The following is a 27010-nucleotide window of genomic DNA, read 5'->3' as shown; positions in this document are numbered from 1 at the left end:
TCTGAATAAAATTATTAATTTGTATTAATTAATTAATTAATTCTTTTATTTTCCTGGTAAAAGTTGGTGATTATGAGCTCCGAAAGTAACCTGGTAAAATGCAACAAGTATATTAAACACAGATACGTCACGTTTTAAAGTGTTATCACTTGTTAAAAAACAAGAATTATGGATTTCATTCAGTTTTGCACTCTGTTTTGCAGATATTAATGTACAAAATCATTTATATTACAGAAAAAAACCTGCATGTTCTTTTAAAATAAAAGACTTATAATAACAAATAAATATGCAGAAAAAAAGGAATAGCCACACAAAGAATTATAAAGAGGAAACATTCTTTTTATTCATATTTTTATGTTAATGCAAACTTAGGAGTCTATACATGGTTTTTAAAAAGGATAAAAAACTGTACAATACAAAGCAGGAACACTGATAAAATGTCATAGACATTGAAAAAGTCTAAATGCTTGGCAAATCTGTTAAACTTAAATTATTAGTAGAAATCACAGACAAACATATAAAACAAAGAGGAAAAAATTAAATAAATTGTACGAAGAACAAATAGAAAATCATGCAGCGACTTGGAGAAAAAGCCTTTTTCTCTTTTTTAAATAAAGAATCATTCAACAACAAAAACAGAGACAGGATTTTAAGATGTAAAAAAATAGCCACATATTCTACTTCAAACCTTCTGCAAATCCAAATAATCTCTTCTATTTGTTTCTTTATGAGAAACAGCAGTCACACTTCTCTGCAGAGACACTTTAAGGATTAACATGACAAACAAAAATCATCAAACATCAGAGGCTGAAGATAAATCACGGGACACAGTGAGGAGAAGGTCCTGTGAATTTGTCAACAGATGATAGCTGTTTGTATATCTGAACATTTTGAAATTCATTTTCAGTGTAGAAAGGCATAATCTTTTGAAGTTCAGGTAGATACAGTGGATTTGTTTACCACGTTAAAAGAAACCAGCTTAACGCTGGATGTTGCATGATCAGAGAAGAACACATGCATACGGTACATTACAGTATGACGCATACAGCACACACACTGAAATTCAGAAGTACAAACTCACTTCGGTTTGATGTCCTGAGAAGTGTTCGAGACAAGCTCTAATTTCTGATTTGCCACCAGCTGCACCAAACAGTTAAACAAGTAGATCTACATCCAGGGGAAATGACATGTCATCTTAGAGCCAATCATTATGCAGAGCAACTGTAACCAAATGAGACAGACGACAGCGCTACTGCTTTATCCAATTGAGAGACATCACAAGTGTCAGGGTTTATCAGGTAATTTACATATTAGAAAAGGCAATAGTATGGGGTGTTTTTTTTTTTTTAATACTTAAAACTATATTTTTACACACTTTAGCTCTTATAAATACACTGTACACTGCATTGCAATGCAAATACTTTGTTTTCAAAGTGTACTTGGGAAAGTTGGTCTCAATACTAGCACCAATCATAAAACAAAGACAATGGGATTTTTTTGTTTAAGGCACTTCCTGGTAAAGTGTAACGAAGATCTCAGGACACGGTCTTGCTCTTGTTTTATTCAGTCTCCCAGCATTTCAGGGAGCTTCTAAAAATGCTTATTCAATACCTTCACTTGTTGTGTTGCTCCTAGAAGTACAGTCTTAATTAAAAAAAAAATGTTCCTGCCGTAACTCACAGCTAGCTTGCAAACAACGTCCTGTTTTGTTCTCTCCTAGACCTCCATCTCCTGTTGTCCACTCTGTCCTGGGATCGCGGGCACTGCAATATCGAAGCAGGTCTCCATCATCACACGAGACTTGCATAGGTTGACACAAAACTCCAGGTCTCCGGTGGCCTGAGCCAGAGCCTCCAGGTAATCCTGCGACTCCTGGTCCAGATCTGGGTCCACATCAACTAATGGAAAAAAAGGTTGAAAAATGCAAACAAAATGGTTATTTTAAAACTTAGAACTTACAGTTTAATAACCACACTCTAAAAAATGCTGGGTTCAGCTTGTTGGGTCATTTTATTGGGTTATTTTTAAAAAAATGTACCCAGGTGCTAGGTTATTTGTTTAACCCAAATGCTGGGTTCAACTTGATGGGTCATTTTATTGGGTTATTTTTAAAAAATTTTACCCAGGTGCTAGGTGGTTTTTCTGTAAGTTGCTGGGTTATTTTCTTCTACCCAACTGCTGGGTTAAGCCTGTCTCTGATGAAACAACCCAGCTGCTGAGTTACAGTCAGAGCACAGGCTTTTTGAGTCCACTATAAGAGAGAGCCGTTCTCAGCACCACCGATTTGGTGCACTTCTGCAGCGTAGTAAAGGTTTGTATACATTTTATTTAATTTATGAAGTCTTTACTGTGCTGAAAATTGTATTATTTTATGCAACGGAACATAAGGACGAGATGTCAGTCAGCTGTGTCAGTCAGCTGTGTCAGCAGCGGTCATATCGCATGATGGAAATGCCTTTTGCCTAGCATAAAAAATATGTTCTTTAATGTCAGTACTGTTTGTTTAAATGGGCAGGTTTTGGAGTCAGTCACGGCATCTTTCAGCTGAGAGTAAAACGCGAGGCCACGGTCTGAAGTCTGCAGTTACATCAGTGAACAGCAGCCCATCACCAGATCATATTTCATCGACACACCAGAACGAGAATTACAGCTATTTCTGTAAAAAGCGATTACGCTTTTTACAGAAGAGAACAGTTGGGGACACTAAAATTAAAAGAGAACTGTTGGGGACACTAAAATTAAAATGCTACTTTTAAATGTTACATTTTTAATGTCTAAAATGCTTGTTAAATGAGTTTAAATGTACGTAATATTGTAAACTATGCTGTATTCACCCAAATAAATTCAATTTGTCTTGTATTTTGTCCATGTGTTTTTGCTTAACAATATTATTCTAGTAATTCTGTGTGTGTGTTTTTTGTAAGTTCCCGTCCATTTTAAGCCAGCAATATAATAATTTTTAAAGAATAGTTAACCCAGCATGTTTGGTAAAAACATTTAACTCAACCACTGGATCAAAATAACCCAGCATGTGTTCTGACCAATATTTACCCAGCGCTGGGTTGCCAAATAACAAAAGTTGGATTGTTTTTAACTCAGCATTTTTTAGAGAGGGATGTCAGTTTAACATGGATTTTAACATTTAAATATTTAGTTCACTCCTGAGAAAAGAAAATAAGGTTTTTGAGGAAAACATTCCAGGATTTTTCACCATATAGTGCACTTCAATGGGAACTGATGGGTTGAAAGTCCAAATTGTAGTTTCAATGCAGCTTCACAAGCTCTACACGATCCCAGCTGAGGAAAAAAGGTTTTATCTAGTGAAATGATTGGTCATTTTCTAACAACAACTAGCTCTGCGATGCATGTCTATGACTTCACACATTACATAATCACATTGGAAAGGTTGCACGTGATTAGTTCTTCATCTGTGTAATTCGGTTCAAAAAGGTAGGGAAGGGCGAAAAACTCCATCTCATTTTCTTCTCCAACTTCAAAATCGTCCAACATCGTTGTTTTACCTTTTTCTGTAAAGGGCTTTCTTTGTACATTCGATTTGGAAACACTGTGTCAGTACTTCCACCTACATCACACATGACCTTTCCGATGTGATTATGTAAAGGGTTACGTTGTGGACACAGAGCTAGTGCAAGATGAGCATTTGTGGTTAAAAAGTATATAAATTTACATATTTTTTAGAAAATGACTGATCGTTTTGCTAGATAAGACCCTTATTCCTTGGCTGGGATTGTGCAGAGACCTTTGAAACTGCATTGAAACTGCAATTTGGACCTTCAGCCTGCTAATCCCCATTGAAGCCCTATATTGACTGTACACTATATAGAGAGAAAGTCCTAAAATGTTTTTCTCAAAAACTTTAATTTCTTTTAATTTACAATAATTTGTGTGGTAAATCTGAAAAATTAATTTGAATACAGTCCTAATTAAAACATGTATAAATATAAAAGTCAAGCAATCTGTAAAATACCTCCACACATAGAAGCCACATTATTGTGCCACATGATAAAGATGTGACTAAGGGCTGTGAGATGCAGCCCTGCTGACACACCTAGATTGATAGTTTTATCACCCAGGACATAAACAAAAATCTCTGCATGTGATGGTTGGTTGGTTGGTGTGGGAGAAGATGGGCTTACAAAAACACCATCCTTATTTTGCAAGGCTCTGAAGAGGGGCTGATTTATACAGCATGACAGCCTCAATCACAGCTTTACCCAAGACAGCAGTCACACATGAATGGTAAACATCACCTGGCCAGTGGGCAGGTAGTGATTGCAGAAGAGAAAAATAATACCTTATTGATTCAAGAACACACACAGACACGCATATTCACTCCCTCTCTCCATGCGCCTGCCATTTTCTCTACATTACTCCTTTACGTCCTGCTATTTCGCTCCCACATACTGTTTACAAAAGTGTTTTTTCTAGCAAAGTGAAGACAGATACTTTGCAATATCAAGGTTGTTGTATTGGTGCCTTGTAATAGTTGTAATTCTAACTGAAACTGAGGGTTGAATACAGAATGAAACAGATACAGAATCACCAGAGCTTTCTTTGCTGCTGGCAATGTGCATTTTCATTTTGAATAGAGTAAACAATACTAATAACATGATTCAGCTTAATTTTCTTCAAATCATTTTCTTGCCCTGTGTACTAAAGCTCTTTGTATTTGAGAAAATCCTGAAATCTACTAATAAACCAAGTCTAAGAGCGTAGGCAGCAACAGCAAAAGAGAATCACAGTTACACGACTTCAACTAATCGTTTCACAGCTTACATTTATAGAGAATATTCTAGAAAGCCAATATCATCCATTATTGTAACACATTGTCTAAGGTACTAATTCACAGTAGTCAATGCTCAAGACATTTCTGTGAGTGCACCATTACCTCAGCATTTTCTTGTAAATTCTCCTGGCACTAAGTTCAAACGCTTAAATTAAAGTCATAAAGGCAGCCAGTAGTCTACATCACATCACTGGGAAACTTATGCTGTGTAAGATCCATGGTAAAATTAATCATTCCTGACCTTGATTCATGGTAGAGCGTCAAAGTAAAAATCCCAAAAGAAAGTACTTTTGGCTAAGTGAAATTGCTACTAATTTCAGACAAACAAAAGTGTAAATCCCTGAACACACCAAAATTATTAAATGAAAGTTATCATCGTAACTGATATTCAAAATGGCAAGCAAGCGCTGCTTTGTTTACGTTTTGTATATCTGGTATGTCATTGTTTTGGTTTCATCTTTTGAATTATGAATATATACTATTAAGAGCTAAATCTTCTCACACAGGTGCAGAACGCACATGTTAGCTTGCAGACAGCTGTAGTCTGTGTAGTGTGTTCAAGTGCAGCTTTTTTGTCAAGGCGCTGCTGATGCTCTTTTCGCCACTAGTTCTTTGAAGTCAGCTTGGTGTGTCCCACACTTAATATTTTTGCGTAGTACTTGATAATAGTCTGTGTCACTTAAATGAGTGGTTTTCAAATTGAGGTCAAAAGGGCCACAAGGGGGCCAAAGGAAAATTAGCATCAATAAGGCATCAAAGTTAACTTGTTAACTGAAGATATTAAATATGCCTGACACAAATTTTCAGCTTTTTACAGTCATAAATCATCAGATTTGTTTGATTCTTTTGACAGTCCTAGTTAAAGCCCTGGGTATTAAGACTTGTATGGCTTAATATAACCTAAATGTTATGTATAAAATATGTATAAAACAATGTGGATTTTTTTAAATAACATAAATTTTCATTGGTTCACTAGTACATATTTCAGTAAGAGACATCATTTATGTCATATTAAGCCATACAAGTCTTAATACCTAGGGTTCCCTTTAAACAAGTGGATGAAAATAAGGCATTGTATGAACTTAATACAAAGTAAATATTCTTTAGATAATATTGTAATTATTTGCTTTGGTTTTAGTGCTGTAACAAAATTCTAAGATTTAACTTTGGATACAACGTGGTTATAATATGCATAGATGGGTCTTCATACATTAAAATTTAGTACGTTTTTGCCATAATACTTAAAAAAAAGAGCTCTTCATAAAGGGAAGGTCACCTTTTTAAATGCATTAGCATGAATAAATTTGAAAAGCCCTGACATTAGATAGCAATACACTTACATTCTCCCATCCATTTGCTGGGGTCCAGCATGAGACGTGTCTTGGCGTCCTCCAACTCTTTTTTTCAGTTTCTCGTGCTTGGCTCTTAACTCCCTGATCTGCTGCTGCCTCTTCTCCAGCATCCTAAGGCGGGCGTTGAAGTACTGCAAACCCTGCAAGTATGGGAAAGCAGTGTACAGTCAACCACAAACCTTTTATACTTATACTTATTCCAAGCACCTGCTAGACTATGTGTGGCCGTCCTTAGGGCCGATTAAAAGTGCAGTGGCTTAAGCCGAATTGATCCAGTGCAGGCTAACCTGACCAGAGGATTTAGATCCTCAGCCGTTTGGTCAGATTAATTGGGGCCAAGCTGGAAATAAAATTAGCATCCAGGTTAAACACTCGCCGGTGTCCTGTAGGCACGTTTGCTTAAGGGATTAAAAAGAACGATCATGTTCGAGAGGAACCTGTTACTGAAAGGTTGAATTACAGTATAGATTACCCTACTCCTATCATGTGTATTCTGTCACTACCAGGTGGCCATTAGAAAGTAAAATGTGAAATAACAATTGAAATTACTTTTTCTTATCTGCAAATATCTCAGGTTTCCAAACAGATGAAGAGAAACGCATTCAAGCTGTTATGCCTAGTGCAAATAGAATTTAATTTCACAAAACATTAATAAACTCAGCAGTTATACAGCCTCCTACCCACATACACACAGATTCACATAAAACAAGAGGGTGAACAGCCTAATTCTTCATGAGCAAACTGCCAGACTCTAATATGCGAGCTGAGATCATTTTTTCTTAATTGAAAATAAATCAGAGCGCCATTCGACTGAGTTAATGTCTTTTCCTCTCGTCTTCTCCACACAATTGCCTGTGTGATCAGGGTTAGAAACTCACAGAGAAACGGTTAATGACCCATGGACACGCTTTGTGGAGTGGGCCATAAAGACCGATCAGGCGGGCCACAGATTGTGAAGCCACACCTCATTCATCACGGACACCCCTGACCCCCTCCCCAATGCTCTCTCTCCTTCTATCGCTCTTGCCATCTCTTCCTTTCCCTAGAAAGACCTTTGCTAATCTCATTCCACTTCTTTTTTGTCCTACAACGCCAGTCATCACTGTCTAACTAAAGTTATCAGTCCAATCTAAAATCAATTAGCCAACATAAGTAATTGTCACAGAGATAAGCTTCATTCCTGACAACTACACTTGTCACAGGATGTGTGAGAAACATCAGAATCTCATGCTATCGGATGCTTTTGTTTTTAGCATAAATGAAAAACTGTTACTGCATCATACTTGGACTGTGCCACATGCTGAACACTAAAGTGAAAAGTATTAAAACATACTCTTTTCTTACCTCTGCCAACCCTTCTTTGCGTCTCTGAAGGCGTTCCACATCATCAATCTCGTACACTTTGATCTCAAAGGGCTCCTTCATGGCACCCCCCAGTGGAGGTAGATCGACCCATTGGCCTGCTGCACCAACCTTCCTGCCCAGTGAAGAGGTGTCTGGCAGAGGAGCAGGAATCAGACGGCGTCGCTGCAGGCCTGGAGGGGTCACACAGGGTAATGCTCTTCATGTGGGGCGAAGATGAACAGCAGAGTTTGCTGGCATGCTTTTAAATATGTATGAGGCTTGCAAGATGTTAGAGGATTTAAAGCAAAAATGATTTTGGGGTAAATGCAGATTAGAGAATAGGGTGAATGCAAAACAAATACCAGATATGCCTAATAACCTTGGGTTTCTAAATTTAAATGGACGAAATAGACTGACTTGCTAGACAGGATGCATTACTAATATTTATTGTCCCTGTGGAATCTTAGGTAAAAGCTGTGGCACACTGTGCAACATCAATGGTCTTTTATCTTAGACTGTACAAAACACACCATATTGAGGATTTGGTTCCTAAGACACTCTGTCAAAATCGTGTGAAACCATTTTGAGGATGGTACTTCCTTTTCCATGGCGAAATATCAAACTTTGTCATTAATATTATTGTCATTAAATCTCTAGGAGTCTGTTACTGCGTAAAACATGACACTTCCTGTCAGGACTCCTCAGACATGTGAAGTTTGGGGCAGATCAGACATTGTATGCCTGAGTTATAACAACTTCCTGTTTCATGGCGAACTTCCTGCCATTTCGGATTTTGCTCCCAGATACTTTTTTGTAGGTATTGGTGTGTTACATGTGTCTTCCAATTTTCATACATGTATGTAAAACAGAGCTCGAGGGACACTTAGTTGAAAATGTATAGGTGGCGCTATCGAGCCATTTTGCCACATCCACTTCTGAAACCTGTATCAAATATTAAGCAATATTTGTGGTCCTCATTATCAAAGTCTAGTTACATTACAACACGCATTAAATTTTCCATTCTAATCTTCAAAGGCCATCTAATAAATACATTTTGAATTGTCACCATTGAATAGCACCCAGAGTGGTTTCCCAGTTAAACTCACCATTAGATCTCTTTTTGGGAGATTTTGAGGCCTTTGTTCGACTGGAAGTGGACACTCCACTCTCACTCATGGAATCATGGGCGGAAGATGCACTACCTGTGGTTTCACTGTCCCTGATCATGCTTTCATACCCACTGCTGCCTCCACTGTGATAAAAAAGTGCAGTGCGCCCCATGGCAGGGGGTAGTTCACCGCTAAGTACACTGCTGTTGTCACTACCGTGGCCACTACTGTAGCGCTGAGGACGGCGAGGGGCTGTGATCTTGCTGTAAGGAGAAGGCAAAGGAGCAGCCAGTGGCATCTCGCTAGAAGTTCTGGCATCATTGCTGCCATCTGCTTGGTCAGAGCCCCTGAGGTGTTTCTTGGAGCTACCAACTGCTAATTCGCTGACCCGACTGTTGGCTGCACGAATCGCTTGCTTTGTGCCCATAATAGTGCCCCTTCCTTGTTTAGCACTGGAGCTTGTGACAGAGCGAGTTGGGGGCTTTCCAGTTGGAGGTAGACTGGTGTTCCGAGCAGCTGAGGCGGCAAGGAACTTGGTGGAGGAGCTAAGGGACTTTGAAGCAGTACTCGACAAGGTCTTTCCTTTGTTGCCATTCCCAACAATAGATCTAGGAGTTATACTGGCTTTTATCTGTCCAAGCTTACAAATTCCACTAGTAGATGGAGGGGAAGTGGCGGTTGGTGTAGATATTGAACAGGCTGAACCAAGTTTTGGCACCATTTTAGCAGATTTACCAGTGCTGCTGATACTGACATTGCTGTTTTCCCTCGAGGAACTGTCACATCTTTCAAGGGACATAAGACTACCAAAATGCCTTGCATTGTCTCCTTTAGCACTATGTGATCTGAGACTAGAAGCTGTCTTCAGGCTGGATGACTTAAAACTAAAGGATTCCCCCCTAACTCGAACATCAAAGTCCTCCTCAGAAACAGATGCTTTGGAGGAAGACAGTCTTGTTCCATCATTACCTACAGACTTTAAGGCACTAGGAGACAACAAAATCCTTGTTCTCTGGTCGAGGCTTGACTTTCGGACAGGTGGAGCAGGAGGTGACATGCTTCCAGACTTAGGGAGCATACTACCCTTCTGTCCATTAGCTCTCTTTCCTAAGGAAGAGAATTTGAGGCTACCAGTCGTTTGCGAGGCATCGTTACCCCATTTCATCTCAGAGGAGCTATGGGGCACTGAGACCATGCCGAGAGTGGTGGCTCCTCTCCTGAGCTGAGGCATCTTGCTCAGTTCCCCTTTCTTAGCACTCGACTTCTCACAACCATCCACAACCCTTTGAGATGTGGATGGCACATGCATTTTAGGAGGACGAGGTACGCTGTTGCTATTCCCGTTTGTCTTTCTAGATGGAATTCCACTTGAGCCATTTTTTGGTGGTTTGCTTGCAGAGCTAAACTCAGAATTCCTGGCCGAGTGTAGCCCGCTACTAGTGTGGGTCCATTGTTCATCTATTCTGCTACCTTGGCGTTGTAGCTCATGGCTGTAGCTACTGCTAGAAGAAGCAGTTTGGGTGCTCTTTCTAGGGAGTGTAGAAATGTATGAGATCTGGGCAGACTGTGAGCTCATGAGTCTATTAGATCTTATCGACTTTGGACCACCAAGGGATGCTTTGGTACTGTCATGAGATAGAGGGCACTTAGATATGGACAATTTGTCAGTGGTCCCAGAATCATAGTCTTGTTCCGAAAAGCAAATTCCACTGTCACCCAATGGACTGTTTGTTCTTTGCTGGGAAAAAGACTCTGCGTGTAAACCACCAGGTAAATCCATCATGGAGCTGCTGACGGGTCCCTTGCGCACTCCCTTTGATGAGATGCTCCCTTCAGTCTCATCACTACTTGGAGTGCAAATATTTGTCTTGCAAGACCAGGAGCCGACAGCTGCATGTCCAGCTGTAAATTCCTCCTGTGACTTGGAAGTAGCACCTTGGTTCAGCTGGGATCTGTTTATCTGGCATGTGTATGCATCAAACTCATCGTTGATGCTGCTGATAATGCTAACAGGCCGTGAGCGAGATGCCATGGCCTGCAAAGAGCAGTCTGTGTTGAAGCTGATAATGCTGGAGGGTCTTCCATTGTCTGGAACCAGACCAGCAGGCAGCTCTTCGACCACCGTAAACACCAGCTCATCCTCGCCATTGAGCTCCACAGGCTGCTGCAGTGTAACCGTAGTCCTTAAAACATCCCTATCGAGGCACCTGTTCCTCAGAGTGGCACGTAGGTGGCTCACCTCCATAGGACTCCTACTGAGGTGATGGGATCTGTCAGTAATTTGGGAGTCATTGCGTTCTCCCTGCCTTAGGGCTTGCTGGCTCATACCTACTGGAGGCGTCCGTGTGGCTAAGCCACACTCTGTATTTAAAACTGAGGTCTTTGAGATGTTTTGCAATGATGAAGAGGCACTGGCTTTTTGTACAGGTCCTCTACTAAAGACTTTTTCTCTCACAACAGGCTCTGAATCTTGTCTTAAAGTCGTGTTAATTTCAGATGCAGCCCCGTGTTGCAGGTGTGCAGGCTTTTGAAGAGAGGACTTGGTGGTTCTGGTTGATACAGAAGCTCCTTCCACGCCACTTTTGGAGGCTGTTTGTTGGGCTTTTCCTTCACTGGTGAAAACAGAAGTGCTCTCACTGCCATCAATACATTCAAGCCGTTCTTGCAACTCTGCAAAGGTGTTGCATTTGAGATGGTCCCCATCAGACTTAGGTCCCTCTTTTACACGCTTCTTGTTCAGGGAGGGAATAATAGGAACAAATGCTGGTGGGCCTTCATTGTCGCTGAGTTCACGATCAGAGATAGGGGTCCCACCAGGCCCCACATAGATCACTGTATCACATGAGTGCTCACTGCTGGAGGAGTAATCTGGGTCACTGGATAACACTGCAGGGTGGTCCGGGTCAAGAGCCACAGTCCGAGGGTAGAAAGGTCTTCGTCTGATGTGTCCCTCTTCACAGGAGCTCTCCCCTCCAGAGGAACTTGATGCATACTGAACAAAATAACATAAAACACTTACATCAATATATCTTTGGAGACAGCTCTTTCACAGCACGCAATAAATTCAGAGAGGCATCTCTTCATGAAACAGCATGTCAATATCAACAAAGGTGAAAAGTGCACACCAAAGGCAAAGCTAAAATAGTTGTCAATACTATGCATAAGTTAGAGAAAGGACTTTTTTAGATCTATAAAATATTAATATATTCTGTCAAAACAGCTTAATTATGGTGAAAATTGCCTCTGTGATGGGAAAGGTTACATGCTGTTCTCCCTCCGGAACAAATGCATTGATTACATTTGTTGATTACATGACATAGGTCTCTAAGAAATTTTGCAGCTAAATTATCACCGTAACATTTGATTCTCTGACAAAGCATGAATCATTATTTAAATTGTGAATGATTCTAATGAATAAAAGCCAAAATGTAATTTAGGAAAATGACAGTCGTGACCTATTGCAGAATGTAAAACAAGAAGAAAATGGACAAAAATAAAGACTTTTAGCAAATACTATGTTGTCATAGAAAGTCAAAATTAAAAATATATTTTAAATTATCTGGAAAATATTATTGTTAATTCAATTAATTATTAATAATTAAAATATAGATACTTAGCATTTTCAAAATGAATGTTGGTCCAAAACATCTTTTTCATTTTTTACTTTTAGAAAAGTTGCAGTACTTACTGTCTTACCTTGGTAACATGAATCAGTGCTTCAGTTTTTTAGTTTTATTAAAGGACCATGAATACACAAGCATACACAATTCAAATGATCAATACATCAGTTTGAATCACAAACCTTGGATTTCTTCTTTCTCATGCGGTGAATACGGGAGGCAAGCTGCACAGTGGTGAGAGATTCGGCATAATTGGCTGGCGAGTCAGAGATGTGGGCGATCATGGTGGTTCTACAGTTGATGTTGCCCAGCGATTCCCTCAGCAGCATGGTAAGCTTGCTGTCTCTGAATTATACATCAAAAAATCTTCTCGTTAGCCAAAAAGGAAGCTAGGCTTTACAACATTCTACCTCTTTCCTTCTAAGATCATTGAGAGGTTGTCTTAAAATAGAGGATTATGAATCATGCTTGAATAAAAACAATCTATAGAAAATGATGCTCACTTTGTGGTGACCTGATTTGGAGTGTTTTTATTTTATCCTGTTGTGGAGGATGATATGGTACAAGAAAAAGATTCATTTTCTCTGCTCGCGTCACTGTATTTAGTATCCCACTTTCCGGTGAGTATTTCTTAATTTTCCTGTAGCATAAATCTGACTCACTGACCCACATTCATGTCAATACATCCCACCTCAAGTCCAATTCGCCCTAGCTGCCTTCTCTCCCTGCAAAGCTGGCTAATTGGCTTCATTGATCTGAGGAGGCTGGGAATGAAACCCTTGCAGATGCAGATCAGGAGGGTTCAATGTGTGCTCAGAGACACATTACCACCATTAACAGAGATCTATCATCTCCCACTATTGGTTTGTATTGATTAATTGAACCATAAAACACATACCTGTATGGCACATGCTTGGCTCCATTGGCCAAGGCTAGGATGACATTTCCAAGGGCACCCAATGACAGACATTGGCCTCTCCCTCCATCTCGTGTTTGACTCAAATCAGACTCACAACTTCCCAAGTCTAGAAGATGCAGACGGCTACGACTCCCAGACACTGCAAAGTTATAGACAGCCTTTTAAAAGAGAAGTTCATTTCCAGAACAAAAATTTCCAGATAATTTACTCACCCCATTGTCATCTAAGATGTTCATGTCTTTCTTTCTTCAATCGATAAGAAATGATGTTTCTTGAGGAAAACATTTCAGGAATTATCTCCATATAGTTGACTTCAATGGTGCCCCCAAGTTTGAACTTCCAAAATGCAGTTTAAATGCAGCGTCTGCATGAACTCTTTTGTAACATGAACGTTTTTTTTCGGTTCAAGACAGTTAGGGTATGTAGAAAAACTCCCATCTCGTTTTCTTCCCCAACTTCAAAATCATCCTACATCGCTGCAGAAGTACCAACCCAGTGTTTACAAAGTGAACATGCAAAGAAGATCAAATTCCCTTTACAAAAAAGGTAAAACAGCAATGTAGGACAATTTTGAAATTGAATAAGAAAACGAGATGGGAGTTTGTCGACATACCCTAACTGTACTGACCCGGATTACACAGACTATGCATGTGCATCGCAGAGACGAGACAAGACAAGCATTTGAGGTTAAAAAGTATATAAATTGTCAATCTGTTTCGAAAATGACTGATCGTTGCGCTAGGTAAGACCCTTCTTCCTCGGCTGGGATCATTTAGAGACATTTGAAGATGCATTTAAACTGCATTTTGGAAGTTCAAACTTGGGGGCACCATTGAAATCCACTATGTGGAGATAATTCCTGAAATGTGTTCCTCAAGAAACATAATTTCTTATCAACTGAAGAAAGAAACACATGAACATCTTGGATGCCAATGGGGTGAGTAAATTATCTGTAAATTTTTGTTCTGGAAGTGAACTTCTCCTAAAAACAGAAATTGACTCCCAACGTCCATGTTAAAGACTCTTTAGGCTTAAAATGGCATTTAAACACAATCTACGAATGGCTTAGTTGCTCTGGATATAGTATTTTATCATCAAAAGGACCACAGGTACTGCACATCAAAGTGTTTTAGGGGACCTTATGAGACAGCAGTTGGATATAGGATCTCTGCTAGGTAAGTGGTGATTCAATATCCTTGGCAGTCCATCAAACAGCAAGCAATAAAAGTAAGTACAGCTAGTTAGATTACAGTCCCATGTAGGTCACTAGAGTAAAATTCATTCAGTATCATTACAGAAGATGCATTTATTTCACACTGAGATGGAGGCCATTAACCTCACGTCAGTAGGATTTACAAAGCCAGCCCTCGGAACCGAAAACGCTCTGTGAAGCGGGAATGCAAACGAGCTTCTCATTTCATGCTGGGCTCTATAAACATCTCTGCAGAAGAGACTCCAGCCTCATTACATATTAAAATCTATTCTGGCTAGTGTCAATGGCCAGAACAGCCTGCATTGCAGCGGCAGGAGCGCAATACTAATGATCATGCTAATGTTGACATGCTGACTTGACAGGATGGCTACGCCCAGTAATGAAAACGTGCTAACCCTTCTTGTTAGCATTCTCGTAGAGCCGTTATCAGCAGGACTAAATTGAGGTAACTGATACTCTCTGTGAACATGGAGAGCATGATAATGGAAAAGTCAGGTATTGGCTGCTCATAGTAACAGTCTTCTCAAAATACTAATGATGCATAAAGATATATGATATGAATTCTTAGAAAGGCAGTATAACTTAATTTTTGCGGTGGAGTTAAATTGCCCTTGAAGTTGAATTATTTCAAGCCCTGCATGAAAAGGTATGGATGTTCAAAATATTATTTTAACATTTCTTCTCATTTCTTAAAAGAAAAACAACCTTACATAAAAAGCGTATCACATTTCAGTAATGGTTTCCTACATAAATGAGAAAATGAACGCAGCAAGCCATACTTCCTGCTTTGGTGCTCTTCTCCATACGGTACTGGGAAATGTGTAGGGTGAAGAGCATGTGAGAATTCCGGCGGTCCTCTTCCTTAACATCAGATCTGCTGGTGCTGCGTGCTGCGAGAGCTGCATCTAGGAAGAATGCCGCCCTTTCTGCAGAGTACGCCCGCAACTCACTCTGGTTCTGCAGCTGGACACAGATAAAAGAGAAGGGAGACAGAAGCAATTTGATATTAACATTTCATTTTGACATTACTGTGTACTACCATTCAAACATTTGAAAACATTTCGTAGACCGATATTAAAAACACTCTAATGCACCTGTGATCCACAGACCGGATCTTCTCGTAGGGAAATTCCTGCGCCCTGACTGTCCTGGGAAGTCCCTGTGGAAAAGTCAGCCAACAGGTCTCGCAGCATCTCCTCCCTGCCGCAGATTTCGACAGCGGACACACGAATGGAGAATCTCGTGCCAGCCTTCTCTTTCCTTTCCTCGATGAGCTTGAAGAGCCAAGAGATGGCACAGGGTGCCACACCCAAGCTCTGTGTAGAGCTGTCCCTGCCGATCATGGTGTAGCTTTTGCCTGTGAGGTAAAGGTGAGAAAAAAGATAATACTTTATCATTCGTTTTAATTGTCCTTACATGGTTCTTATTTAGTTCAAATTAAAAAATGGCATTAGTGAACAGCGTTTGTCAGTGTAGAGATGATAAAAATTACACTGTCAACTGATTAACTTTGCTTGACTTAACTACATAATGATATAAGAGCAGGTCTATAATAGGATTTGCGTTAATAATAGGACTGTCTGTGTAAAACGCCCCTAAGCTAATAAAATTAGCCCACAAGGATGTTAGTCATGAGAGAATATACCATGTTAAAGCAGAGCAAATGAGCAGCCAAGCTAACTATGGGGGATTGAAGCAGCACGGTGGGAAGCACACAGTCTCTCACAGTGAGGGGCTGTACAACAAGAGAGCAGGAGAGAGAGAAACTGAGCGCTTTTCAAACACAAAGTGTAAAACGAGGGCACTTTGTGTTCAACAAGCTGCTATTACTACTCAAACACATATGCCCTCCCTGCGTTTTCTCTGCCTTCTTGTTAGGAATTTTCAAATGCAGCCAAAACAGTCTTTTGTGTCACTTTTTCTTTCACCTCATGTAAGTGAAGGCTACTCTATCTAAAAATGGATTCTGAACTACAGTATGCATAATCTGTCAAATCATGAGGAGTTGTGAAATAGAGGTGGGTGATTATAACAATGATGTTAATTACTGTAAAATATGGCTTACTAGGTTGAACAGATGTGTACTAACCGAGGTTGGCTTGACCAAAACAGAAGATGCAGCCATCTGCCCCGTTGACCACAGACTGGATAACCTCTGCCACTGTCCCTGAGCACACCTCCGCCTGAGGACACAAACCCAGATTTAGACACCAACTCAAACTGTTTTACTAGTTGTACATACAGTATTTTTCTTCAGACAAACAGACAGAATGACAGAAACAAAACAAAAGACAAACGTGAGATACACAGAATGGCAGAACAATAGATAGAATGGCAGACAGAGAGACAGAGAGACAGATAGACAGAACAACAGACAGAGTGACAAACAGATAGATAGATAGATAGATAGATAGATAGACAGAGACAGACAGGGATAGAATGGCAGACAGAGCGACGAACAGACACACAGTCAGACAGGGATAGAATGGCAGACAGAGCGACAGACAGACAAATAGATCCGCAGACAGACAGAATGACAGACAGACATAGAATGGCAGAGAGAGCGACAGACAGATTGAAAGATAGATAGACAGACAGACAGAGATAGAATGGCAGAGTGACAGACAGATAGATAGTCAGAGAGGGTGACAGACAGACAGAGCAACAGAGAGCTAAAACAGACAGACAGACAGACAGAGATAGATAGATAGAATGGCAGACAGAGTGACAGACAGATAGATTGAGAGGGTGACAGAGAGAGCAACAGAGAGCTAAAACAGAGACAGACAGACAGAGCAACAAACAGAGAGCTAAAACAGACAGACATACAGAGATAGAATGACAGACAGAGCAACAGAGAGGGTGACAGACAGACAGACAGAGCAACAGAGAGCTAAAACAGACAGAGAGATAGACAGAGAGGGTGACAGACAGACATAGACAGACAGAGCAACAAACAGCTAAAACAGACAGACATACAGAGATAAAATGGCAGACAGAGCGACAGACAGAGAAGAGGACAGACAGACACAGCAACAGAGAGCTAAAACAGACAGACAGACAGACAGAGCAACAAACAGAGAGCTAAAACAGACAGAGAGATAGACAGAGCAACAAACAGAGAGCTAAAACAGACAGAGAGATTGAGACGGTGACAGACAGAGCAACAGAGAGCTAAAACAGACAGACAGACAGAGCAGCAAACAGAGAGCTAAAACAGACAGAGAGATAGACAGACGGTGACAGACAGGGCAACAGAGAGCTAAAACAGACAGACAGACAGACAGAGAGGGTGACAGACAGACAGATAGAGCAACAGAGTAACAAACAGAGCTAAAACAGACAGACATATAGCGATAGAATGACAGACAGAGCAACAGACAGAGAGGATGACAGACAGACAGACAGAGCAACAGAGAGCTAAAACAAACAGAGAGATAGACAGAGAGGGTGACAGACAAAGCAACAGAGACATAAAACAGACAGAGAGACAGACAGAGAGGGTGACAGACAGACAGATAGAGCAACAAACAGAGTAACAAACAGAGCTAAAACAGACATACAGAGATAGAATGGCAGACAGAGCAACAGAGAGCTAAGACAGACAGAGCAACAAACAGAGCAATTTAATAAAAACTTTCTAAGTTAGGGCTAATAATTGTAATTATTTCATTTCCACTGTTATTCAAACAATGAACAAATTATATAGAGAAAGCAAGCAAAGAACACAGTATCAACAGAGCTTTTTAAAACTCCTAATTAGTTAAACCACTGCGTCACAAAATGATTCACTGTTTCAAAGTGCTGCAATCGGACCGCGTATCACAAATCATTTGATTCAGAATGGGACTTCAAAGCACACATCTCAAATCAATTAATTAAGAACGGGACTTTGGAGCGGGTTCGCGGGATGTTTTTTATCCCCACCGGGGATGAAAATAATTCAGCGGAAGCAGGGATGCATAGCCCCCCACCACCCCCCCACCCCAGGCAAATCGCACCCTGTAGATAGATAGATAGATCCTTGCAAACTTGATCCTTGCTCATCCTTGCAAACTTCCCAAAGAGATGTAGAATACAGTAGAAGGACACAGATGAAGATTTCAAACCGTGAAATTATGTGTGTGTATTTTGCTGCTTGAGGAAAGCTTTGACAATGTTGTTGTAAGAACCACCTCTGATGTGTGCTCGCTCAAAGCCTCTTTTGTTCTGAACAATGTGGGGTAGTCATTGATCATCAGACCTGATGTTTCTAGGACAGGAAACCCAAAGACTCCTAACTCCCAAAGAGTTCAGGAGGAAGCTGAGAAAAGAGCTATGTTATCTTTTCCTCTGAGATCCCTTCAGGCGCTGTGGGCTCGGAACGATAACCCCAACTCACCAACCCAATGCTTTTATCTACCTCGCAAACCAAGCGAAACTGAATATCTCCCTTATGCATTGCTTTGATCTCAGCATGGATGTCCTGCCTGTTTGACATCAGTTCTGTGAAGATTTTTGTTCAATATAAAATTATAAGTACAGACAGGAAATACAGGATTTCTCCTTGGTATAACTTGTAAAATGCTTGCTTTTATTACTCTGATTGCCAAAAATTGAAGCATTTATATCATTACTGTACCTGTGAAGCATCTTGAGCAAAGACAGCATCAAAGGTAAACATCTTTGGGGCGGTGGCAGAGGTGGAGCGTGCGCAGGTGGGTGGCTCACAAAAGGTCAGCTGTTTCTTATGGGCATCTACCTTAAGAAAGGACATGGATTCGGAGGTGTCTCGTGATCCTTTGGCAGGGCATATCCTCACCATTACTTTGACCTGCAAAGCACACAATTATATTCGTATCATAATTATATTCCTACATAATTTTATATGTGACCAGTTTTTTTCGAATTTGCGGCTGAATTCAAAGCATACAGCTGTAATTGCACCCTCCCACCCACTAATTCTCACAATTATTGAGTGGTTTGAAAATAATGTCTTTCAGTTTCCTGGCCAAGAATGCCCCTCATTCTGGCAAAGTGGAAAGCATGTAATCAGCAGAAGCTGAATACTGAGATTCCCAAAGCCCTTCTGCTCCCACACATGGGACATCCTGCTGTAAAATGCGGCTGGATTCAGAAAACCGACTCACAATGTTCTGACCAGACACATTATATTAACAAATATCATGTTAATATAAAAAATATAGTATTAGTAGTAGCACAACTGTTAATTCTGATGATAATAAGAATGGTTTTCTGAGCAACAATTCAGCTTAGACTAGAATAATGGCTGCTGAAATATCGACTTTGCCATCATAGGAATTAATTACATTTTGAAATATATTAAAATAGAAACAAACTCAACAAAAGTTAAAAACTTAATTTAGGGATCATGAATTCATAACTGTGTGTCTGACAGAGTAACAAACTAGCTATAATCACTATGAGAAACATTATGTAACACAAAGCATGGATGCAGCATTTCTCCTCTTTTACAGTCATAAACATGAATGATAGTAAAGTGAAATATGACTGAGCCAGAACAGTTCATTATTACACCTACTCAATGAAGCAATAAAGTACTCGACTGTCTGTGTTTAACACCTATTTTTATAGCTCTGCCACTAGGGACACTTTCAGCAACAAATAGCCCCTAAAGTTTACAGTCCTCCACTGAGATAAAGAATTCAATTGGCAAAGAATAAGAATCTCTGTTGCCTGATCAGGCTCACTATGTTCCATACATATACTGACATGTTTGGGATTAAAGACTTGCAACTGTGTTGGATAAAAAAGAAAAATAAAATAAATTTGCAATAAATCTTGCAAATCTGACATTTTTCCACAATTCTGTTTTTTTCTTCAGAATTGTAAGATATAAACTCACAATTGTGAGTTGTAAAGTCAGAATTGTAATATATAAGCTCGCAATTCTGACTTCTTTTCTTTGAAATGTGAGTTTATATCTTGCAATTCTGAATTATTTTTAGAATTGTGAGATATAAACCCACAAATCTGAGAAATAAAGTCGCAATTCTGATAAAAACTCACAATTCTGACTTTTTTCTTGCAATATTGTGAGAACATATCAGTCTTTTTTCCCCCTCAGAACTGGACTTTATAACTCACAAATTGCAGGTTTATCTCTCACAAATCTGAGAAAAAAAATCTGAATTGTCAGAATTACGAAAAAGTCAGAATTGTAAGATTTTATCTTGCAATTCGCACTTTATTTCTTGCTATTGTAAGTTTGTATCTTGCAATTCTGACTTTTTAACGCAATTGTGAGTTTGTATCACACAGTTCTGAGAAAAAAGTCTGAATTGGGAGTTTATATAGCACGATTTTGAGAAAAGAGTCTGAATTGCCAGAAAAAAGTCAGAATTGCAAAACATAAACTTGCAACTGTGAGAAAAAAGGCAGAACTGCAAGTTTATATCTCACAATTCTGACTATTTCTCGCAAGTTTGTATCAATTTTATTTTCTATTTTCTGAGAAAATGTCAGAATTGTGAATTGTCTCGCAAAATTTACTTTATTGCGATCTTGTATCAGGAAATTCTGAGAAAAAAGAATTGTGAGAGGAAAAGTCACAATAACCCTTTTTTCCCTTGGTTCCAGGTCCAATAATAAAATGATTTTTTTTTTGCAACAAAATTGCAACTAAACCTGACAGCAAGTGATCACCAAAAATTGCTTATTATGATAGACATTCCATTGGTGTTTTCATTATTTGTTTTAAAGGAGAAGTCCACTTCCAGAACAAAGATTCACATATAATGTGCTCACCCCCTTGTCATCCAAGATGTTCATGTCTTTCTTTATTCAGTTGTAAAGAAATTATGTTTTCTGAGGAAATTGTTTTAGCATTTTTCTCCATATAGTGGACTACAGTGGTGCCCCATTTTTTGAACTTCCAAATTGCAGTTTAAATGCGGCTTCAAACGATCCCAAATGCGATTGTAAACGATCCCATCCGAGAAAGAAGGGTCGTACTAGCGTAACGATCAGTTATTTTAATAAAAATAATACAATTTATATACTTTTTAATGCCAAATGCTCATCTTGTCTTACTCTGCACAGACTGTTTTTGTTCCGGTTCATGAGAGTTAGGGTATGTCTCAAAACTCCCATCTCATGCTTTGCCTCAACTTCAAAATCATCCTAAATCGCTGTTTTACCTTTTTGTTAAGGGTGTTTGATCTTCTCTGCATGTTCACTTTGCAAAGACTGGGTCGGAACTTCTGCAGCGATGTTGGATGATTTTAAAATGATTTTTGAAGTTGAGGGGAAAAATAATATTGGAGTTTTTAGACATACCCTAATTGTCTTGAACTAGAATACACAGAGTTCAGGGAAAGAAAGGCAAGACGAGCATTTGAGATTAAAAAGTATTTGAATTGTATTATTTTTATGAAAATAACCAATCGTTACGCTAAAAAGACCCTTTTTTCTCAGGCTGGGATTGTTTACAACCACATTTGGGATCGCTTGAAGCTGCATTTAAACTGCCTTTTGGAAGTTCAAAATCAGGGCACCATAGCAGTCCATTATATGGAGAAAAATGCTAAAATGTTTTCCTCAAAAAACATAATTTCTTAATTACTAAAGAAAGAAAGACATGAACATCTTGGATGACAAGGGGGTGAGTACATGATACGTGAATCTTTGTTTTGGAAGTGGACTTCTCTATTCAGCATTTATCAATGATACAATTCAAATCCTTTTTTTATGGAACGTCCGATTACAAAAAGACAAATCAAGCAATTCCCTTGAGTGCAAAAGCATGTATCAGTCAGTCATTTCCACACAGATTAAGTTCCATTACCCTCAGTGCATTAGCACTGCCTTCCTACAATCACCTGTTCCTCTCTACCTGCTGCCTTCTAAGCACTTTGACATTTCCTTCCTCCACAAATAAAATAAAGAGTGCTCATACCCATTTCCTTCACAAGTACCCCAAAATCAGCAGGAAACATACTTCAACTCAGTGGGGCTTATTAGCAATCACTTCACTCTGTCTTTTTCTTGATAAAACTCATTAAAAACATGCAGCTGTCTGCCTTTGGTGTGACTTTAGAAAACTTTTAATGCCTATTGTGCACATTTTCTAATGCTGTGTTTGCACAATGCATCAACACAATTAGGTGCACAATTAAGGAAAGGAAAATGCCTTCCATAGCCATTGCGATATGGGGATGATGTAATAAGCTGACTCCTCCAGAGGTGGCTGGATACATTTTGAGGAGTAACTCAGGTGACTTCACCGTTCTTAATGAGCGAATCATCTCCCTGCAGACATGACGCTATAAAAACCTGCACCACCTGCTGGTGTTTATGACTCAGCAGTCTATTATAGCATCTAATGCTAAGAACACACATTATCTTCTTACTTTCCCACAGAGAAGTCGTCCTAAAGCAGACTCTAATGGGTCCCATCTCTTTGAATTTATTTAGAGTGCATCACCTGTGCTGGAGGAGGGTCATACGTGGGTCAGTGCAATCTTCAATGGCTTTTAGACCTTCAGGGGGTGTTAAGAAAAGGAATGAGTTTGTTACCCTAAATAGCAGCAACATGCTGAGATGCTCACGATGCTTTAGAGAGTCCCATGAGAGGGTATATATGGAACTGTCAGTTACATGACAAGATGTAGCAGTATATGTGCAGATGTGCCAGAGAGCATGACCTCAGCTCATTATGGTTAGCAGGTTAATATTAAGCAGATGCTCTTCATACAAGTGCACTAATTGCATGAACAGTCCCCCTGGAGTGACCTGGGATTAAGTGCTTTGCCTAATGGGTACCAACATGCTTTAGCATGACAGTGATCATCCAGGCACTAAGAATTATGTCATTTTTATAGGCAAAACACATGTTATGTCAACTCATCCCTGTACTGCCTGTAAGACCACATTAGGGAGATATAGTAATGCACATATCAGCACCATGCGATTATGGCCATCGCATATTTAATACTGCTTTTTCCATTTAGATTACCTTTGTTGTCATCTAGTGCTAGTTAAAGGGATAGTCCACCCGAATATGAACATTTTGTCATTAATTACTTAACCTAACTACTTAAAGCTGATCCAAACCCGTATTAATTTCTTTTTTCAGCTGAACACAAAAGAAGATATTTTGAAGAATGTTTGTAACCAAACAGCTGATGGTCTCCTATGACTTCCATAGTATTTTGTTTTACAATATGGAAGTCAATGAGGACTGAATGAATAATAACAGAATTTTCCTTTTTGAGTGAACTATTCCTTTAAGTTAAACACTAATTTAAAACAAAATCCTAAGCAAATCTAAATGATTAAGCATTTTTCATTCTATGCATTATAAATGTGGGTACATTAAAGTTTGTTATGCATAAAATTCACTTTTAAGTTTTTAGTGATCTTTTATCAATTTAAACAAGATCAAATTGAATTTTAATATGTCAGTTAATGTGAAAACAATTATTGGAATTTTAATATCATGCTTCCCTAAGGGAAATGTTTTATTAGTTCAGTTTAATTTACTGTAATTTTCACAAAAAGACAAGTTTTTATCATTAAACCCCAGCACTAAGCAACTACACTGTGAAAAACAATTTGTTGAGTCAACTTAAAATAATTTGTAACCTGGCTGCCTTAAAATTTTAAGTTCAGTCAACTCAAAAAAAGTTTATTCAACTTGAAATGTTAATTACACTAAATGACAACTTAGATATTTGAGTTGAATCAACTTAAAGTTTTAAGGTAGCTGGGTTACTTACCCATCTGTTTTTAGCAAACACAAATAATTAAGTTGTTACTTAGTACGACTTAACATTTCAAGTTGACTAAACTTATTTTAGTTGACTGAACTTAAAATTTTAAGGCGGCAGGGTAACAAATTATTTTAAGCTGACTCAACAAATTGTGTTTTTTATTTTTTACAGTGTAGCATGGAGAATCAGGATTGTTAGTTTGCTTATTTTATCCTATTTTATCTTAAAACAGACTTATCTTACATTGCTGCAGGTTCAAACAATACTAATTCCTTTGCCTTACAATCCCAAATATCAAACAACATCTGTTCAATGTTTTTTTTTTCATATACTTAGCAGAAATTCCTTATACACAATTATCCAGATCACCAAAAGTAATGCTCACAAATCTGGTGTTCAAATAATCCAAGAACGAGACACAAATATAGCTCCTTGAGACACTGGGATATCATAAGCATTTCCACACTCAGTCAATCCGGCACTAATAAACAGCTCTATTCTGAGAGAGAAATATGTCTTTCATTTTAATGCCCACTGATGTCATTCTTTGACCCTGCTGTTTTCATACACTGCTTTTCCCACTCCCACAGCCTGTCAGTCACTTACAGCGAGGAATGCTGTCTGGCATTCCGAAGGAGCTTCTTGGAATTCCAAGAGCCTGGGAATCACGACAACTGGGCCAACCCATGCTGTCACACACAGTCTGCTTTGATGGTAACCCGAGAACTAGCCAAATCAATAAACCCACGGGGCATTCATGAGCAGAGGGCAACCAAGAGTTTATGTATGATGTCATTTTATTAATAAAGAAGAAAAAACTCTACAATTATAAAATACAACTGGGTCATGTCAACATGGTTTTAAGATTCCCTATTATTCTTTGTCAAATTACAATGATTTTGACACAACCATGACCATCTGAGTTTTGATCATGTTTTACAAACCATTTCCATTCAAAATCTCTGAAGAACTGGAGAGAAAAAAAACAGAAAAAAACATACGCTTTAGCAATGACAACATTACTGTACCTTTCCCATCCCGGGGCTGTCCTTAACCTTTGACCCTGCCCTGAGGAGACATGGGGGTACAGGTGGGGGCGAGAGCTGAAGGGCAGCGCTGAAGCCATCAGTGTAGAAGAACGGCTCTTCTGGGTCAGGTGGTGAGGGTGGAAGCGGCTGAGGCTTCTTCCGTTTGGAGAGGTTCAGCTTCTGGGCAGCCCTGCGAATATATTTGAGATGAACACTTTTAATGGATGAGTAACAGACAAACCAACAGCAAAGAACATGATTATGGACACAAGAAACTATGGTGGATGTGGACTGTGGTGACTTAAAGAATTAAGTGCTGCATTTATTTGATAAAAACAGAAATATTATTAGTATAATGTAACTATTATGTATGATACTATATAGTTGAGGTCAAAAGTTTACATACACCTTGAAGGATATGCAAAATGTAAATTATTTTACCAAAATAAGAGTTTTTGAACCTTCTGTAAAAGTTGCATATGAGTCCCTCAGTTGTCCTTAGTGTGAAAAGATTGATCTCAAAATCATTCAGTCATTGTTGGAAAGGGTTCAAATACACAAAAATGCTGAAAAACCAAAGAATTTGTGGGACCTGAAGGATTTTTCTGAAGAACAGCGGGCAGTTTAACTGTTCAGGACAAATAAGGGACTCGTGAACAACTATTACTAAAAAAAAAAACAAAAAAAGCTGTGAATCATTCAGGTAACAACACAGTATTAAGAATCAAGTGTATGTAAACTTTTGAACAGGGTAATTTTTTATAAATTCAGCTATTATTTTCTCCTGTGGACTATATGTAAACGTCTTTTATGTTAAATTATTCTTATTCAGGTCAGTACTAAATAAAAAATAACATGCATTTTGTATGATCCCTCTTATTTTGGTAGAATAATTAACATTTTACAGATTCTGCAAGGTGTATGTAAACTTTTGACCTCAACTGTTTTTTAAAATATAATTTATTCCTGTGATGGCAAAGTCATTACTCCAGTGTCACATGATCACATGAATGTACTGATTTGCTGCACACACACACAAAAATCTTTTCTTATCACACTTGAAAACAGTTTTGCTATTTAATGTTTTAAACACTGATACATTTTTTCAGGATTCTTTGAATTTGAACCTTTAGTAATAATATAAAAGTCTTTAGTATCACTTTTGATTAAAGCAAACAAAAACAAATCTTTCTTACCCCAAACTTGTGAACAGTAGTGCAAAATTATGTTAAATGAAATGAGAAAGTGGGGTGGAGAAAGCCACAAAGACAAAGAGAATCTTGAAGGAGAGGAAAGTTAAAAGAAAAGACAAAAGTGTCCTTTTTGCCACAAGTACAGGCATAAGACTGCTGACAATGGTTAGTTAAATCTGAAAAACCTTCTTTTATGGTGTAATCAGAAGCTACTGCAAATGGTTCATAAAGACACAATGTCTTCATTATTCTAGAAATGCCAAATGTTTTATTTTTGGTTTTAGTTAGGCTGAAGTAATTATAATTAGCTACACAGTCAAAAGAATGTGGAGACTCATGGGTTTGGCTTTCCAATTAAGTCAAATCTTCACCCAACGGCAGTGCCTGACCTCACTTATGCTAAGCATTCATGTTCCAACATCTTGTAGAAAGCATTCCCAGAGGAGCAGAACCTTTTAGGAAGGACGAGATTCCTATTAATGAAAATGTGCATATTGGTGTAGTGTTTGGTTGTCTGCATGCTTTTGGCTATATATGGCTAGTAACAGTAAAAAGATGCAAGCTACCTAAAGCTGTGTGTGTTTTCCAGCTCACGTTTGCATCTTTATGCCTGTTATCATGAGGTTGAAGGGCTTGAGGAGAAGAGCTTGAGCTCATTAAATGCCTCACTCTTCATCACATCCTTTCTCTC

General features: G+C 38.9%; 1 protein-coding gene across 1 annotated transcript in view; it reads right to left on the bottom strand.

Annotated features, from left to right (window-relative positions):
* Positions 1-318: 318 nt before the first annotated feature.
* kif26aa (kinesin family member 26Aa) overlaps positions 319-27010 on the bottom strand; it is a 93466-nt gene continuing 66774 nt past the window's right edge. The window contains 12 exon segments of the mRNA XM_051139398.1: positions 319-1898; positions 6148-6211; positions 6213-6299; positions 7504-7694; positions 8610-11604; positions 12415-12577; positions 13131-13290; positions 15144-15327; positions 15459-15721; positions 16454-16547; positions 18986-19177; positions 25127-25316. Of these exon segments, the coding sequence (XP_050995355.1) occupies positions 1717-1898; positions 6148-6211; positions 6213-6299; positions 7504-7694; positions 8610-11604; positions 12415-12577; positions 13131-13290; positions 15144-15327; positions 15459-15721; positions 16454-16547; positions 18986-19177; positions 25127-25316 (4765 nt within the window). The 3' untranslated portion in view covers positions 319-1716.

Source organism: Labeo rohita, chromosome 20, assembly GCF_022985175.1.
Source record: "Labeo rohita strain BAU-BD-2019 chromosome 20, IGBB_LRoh.1.0, whole genome shotgun sequence".
NCBI classification, from domain to species: domain Eukaryota; kingdom Metazoa; phylum Chordata; class Actinopteri; order Cypriniformes; family Cyprinidae; genus Labeo; species Labeo rohita.
The sequence above is the reverse complement of the archived record's forward strand: the minus strand, read 5'-3'. Positions and strand labels throughout refer to the sequence as shown.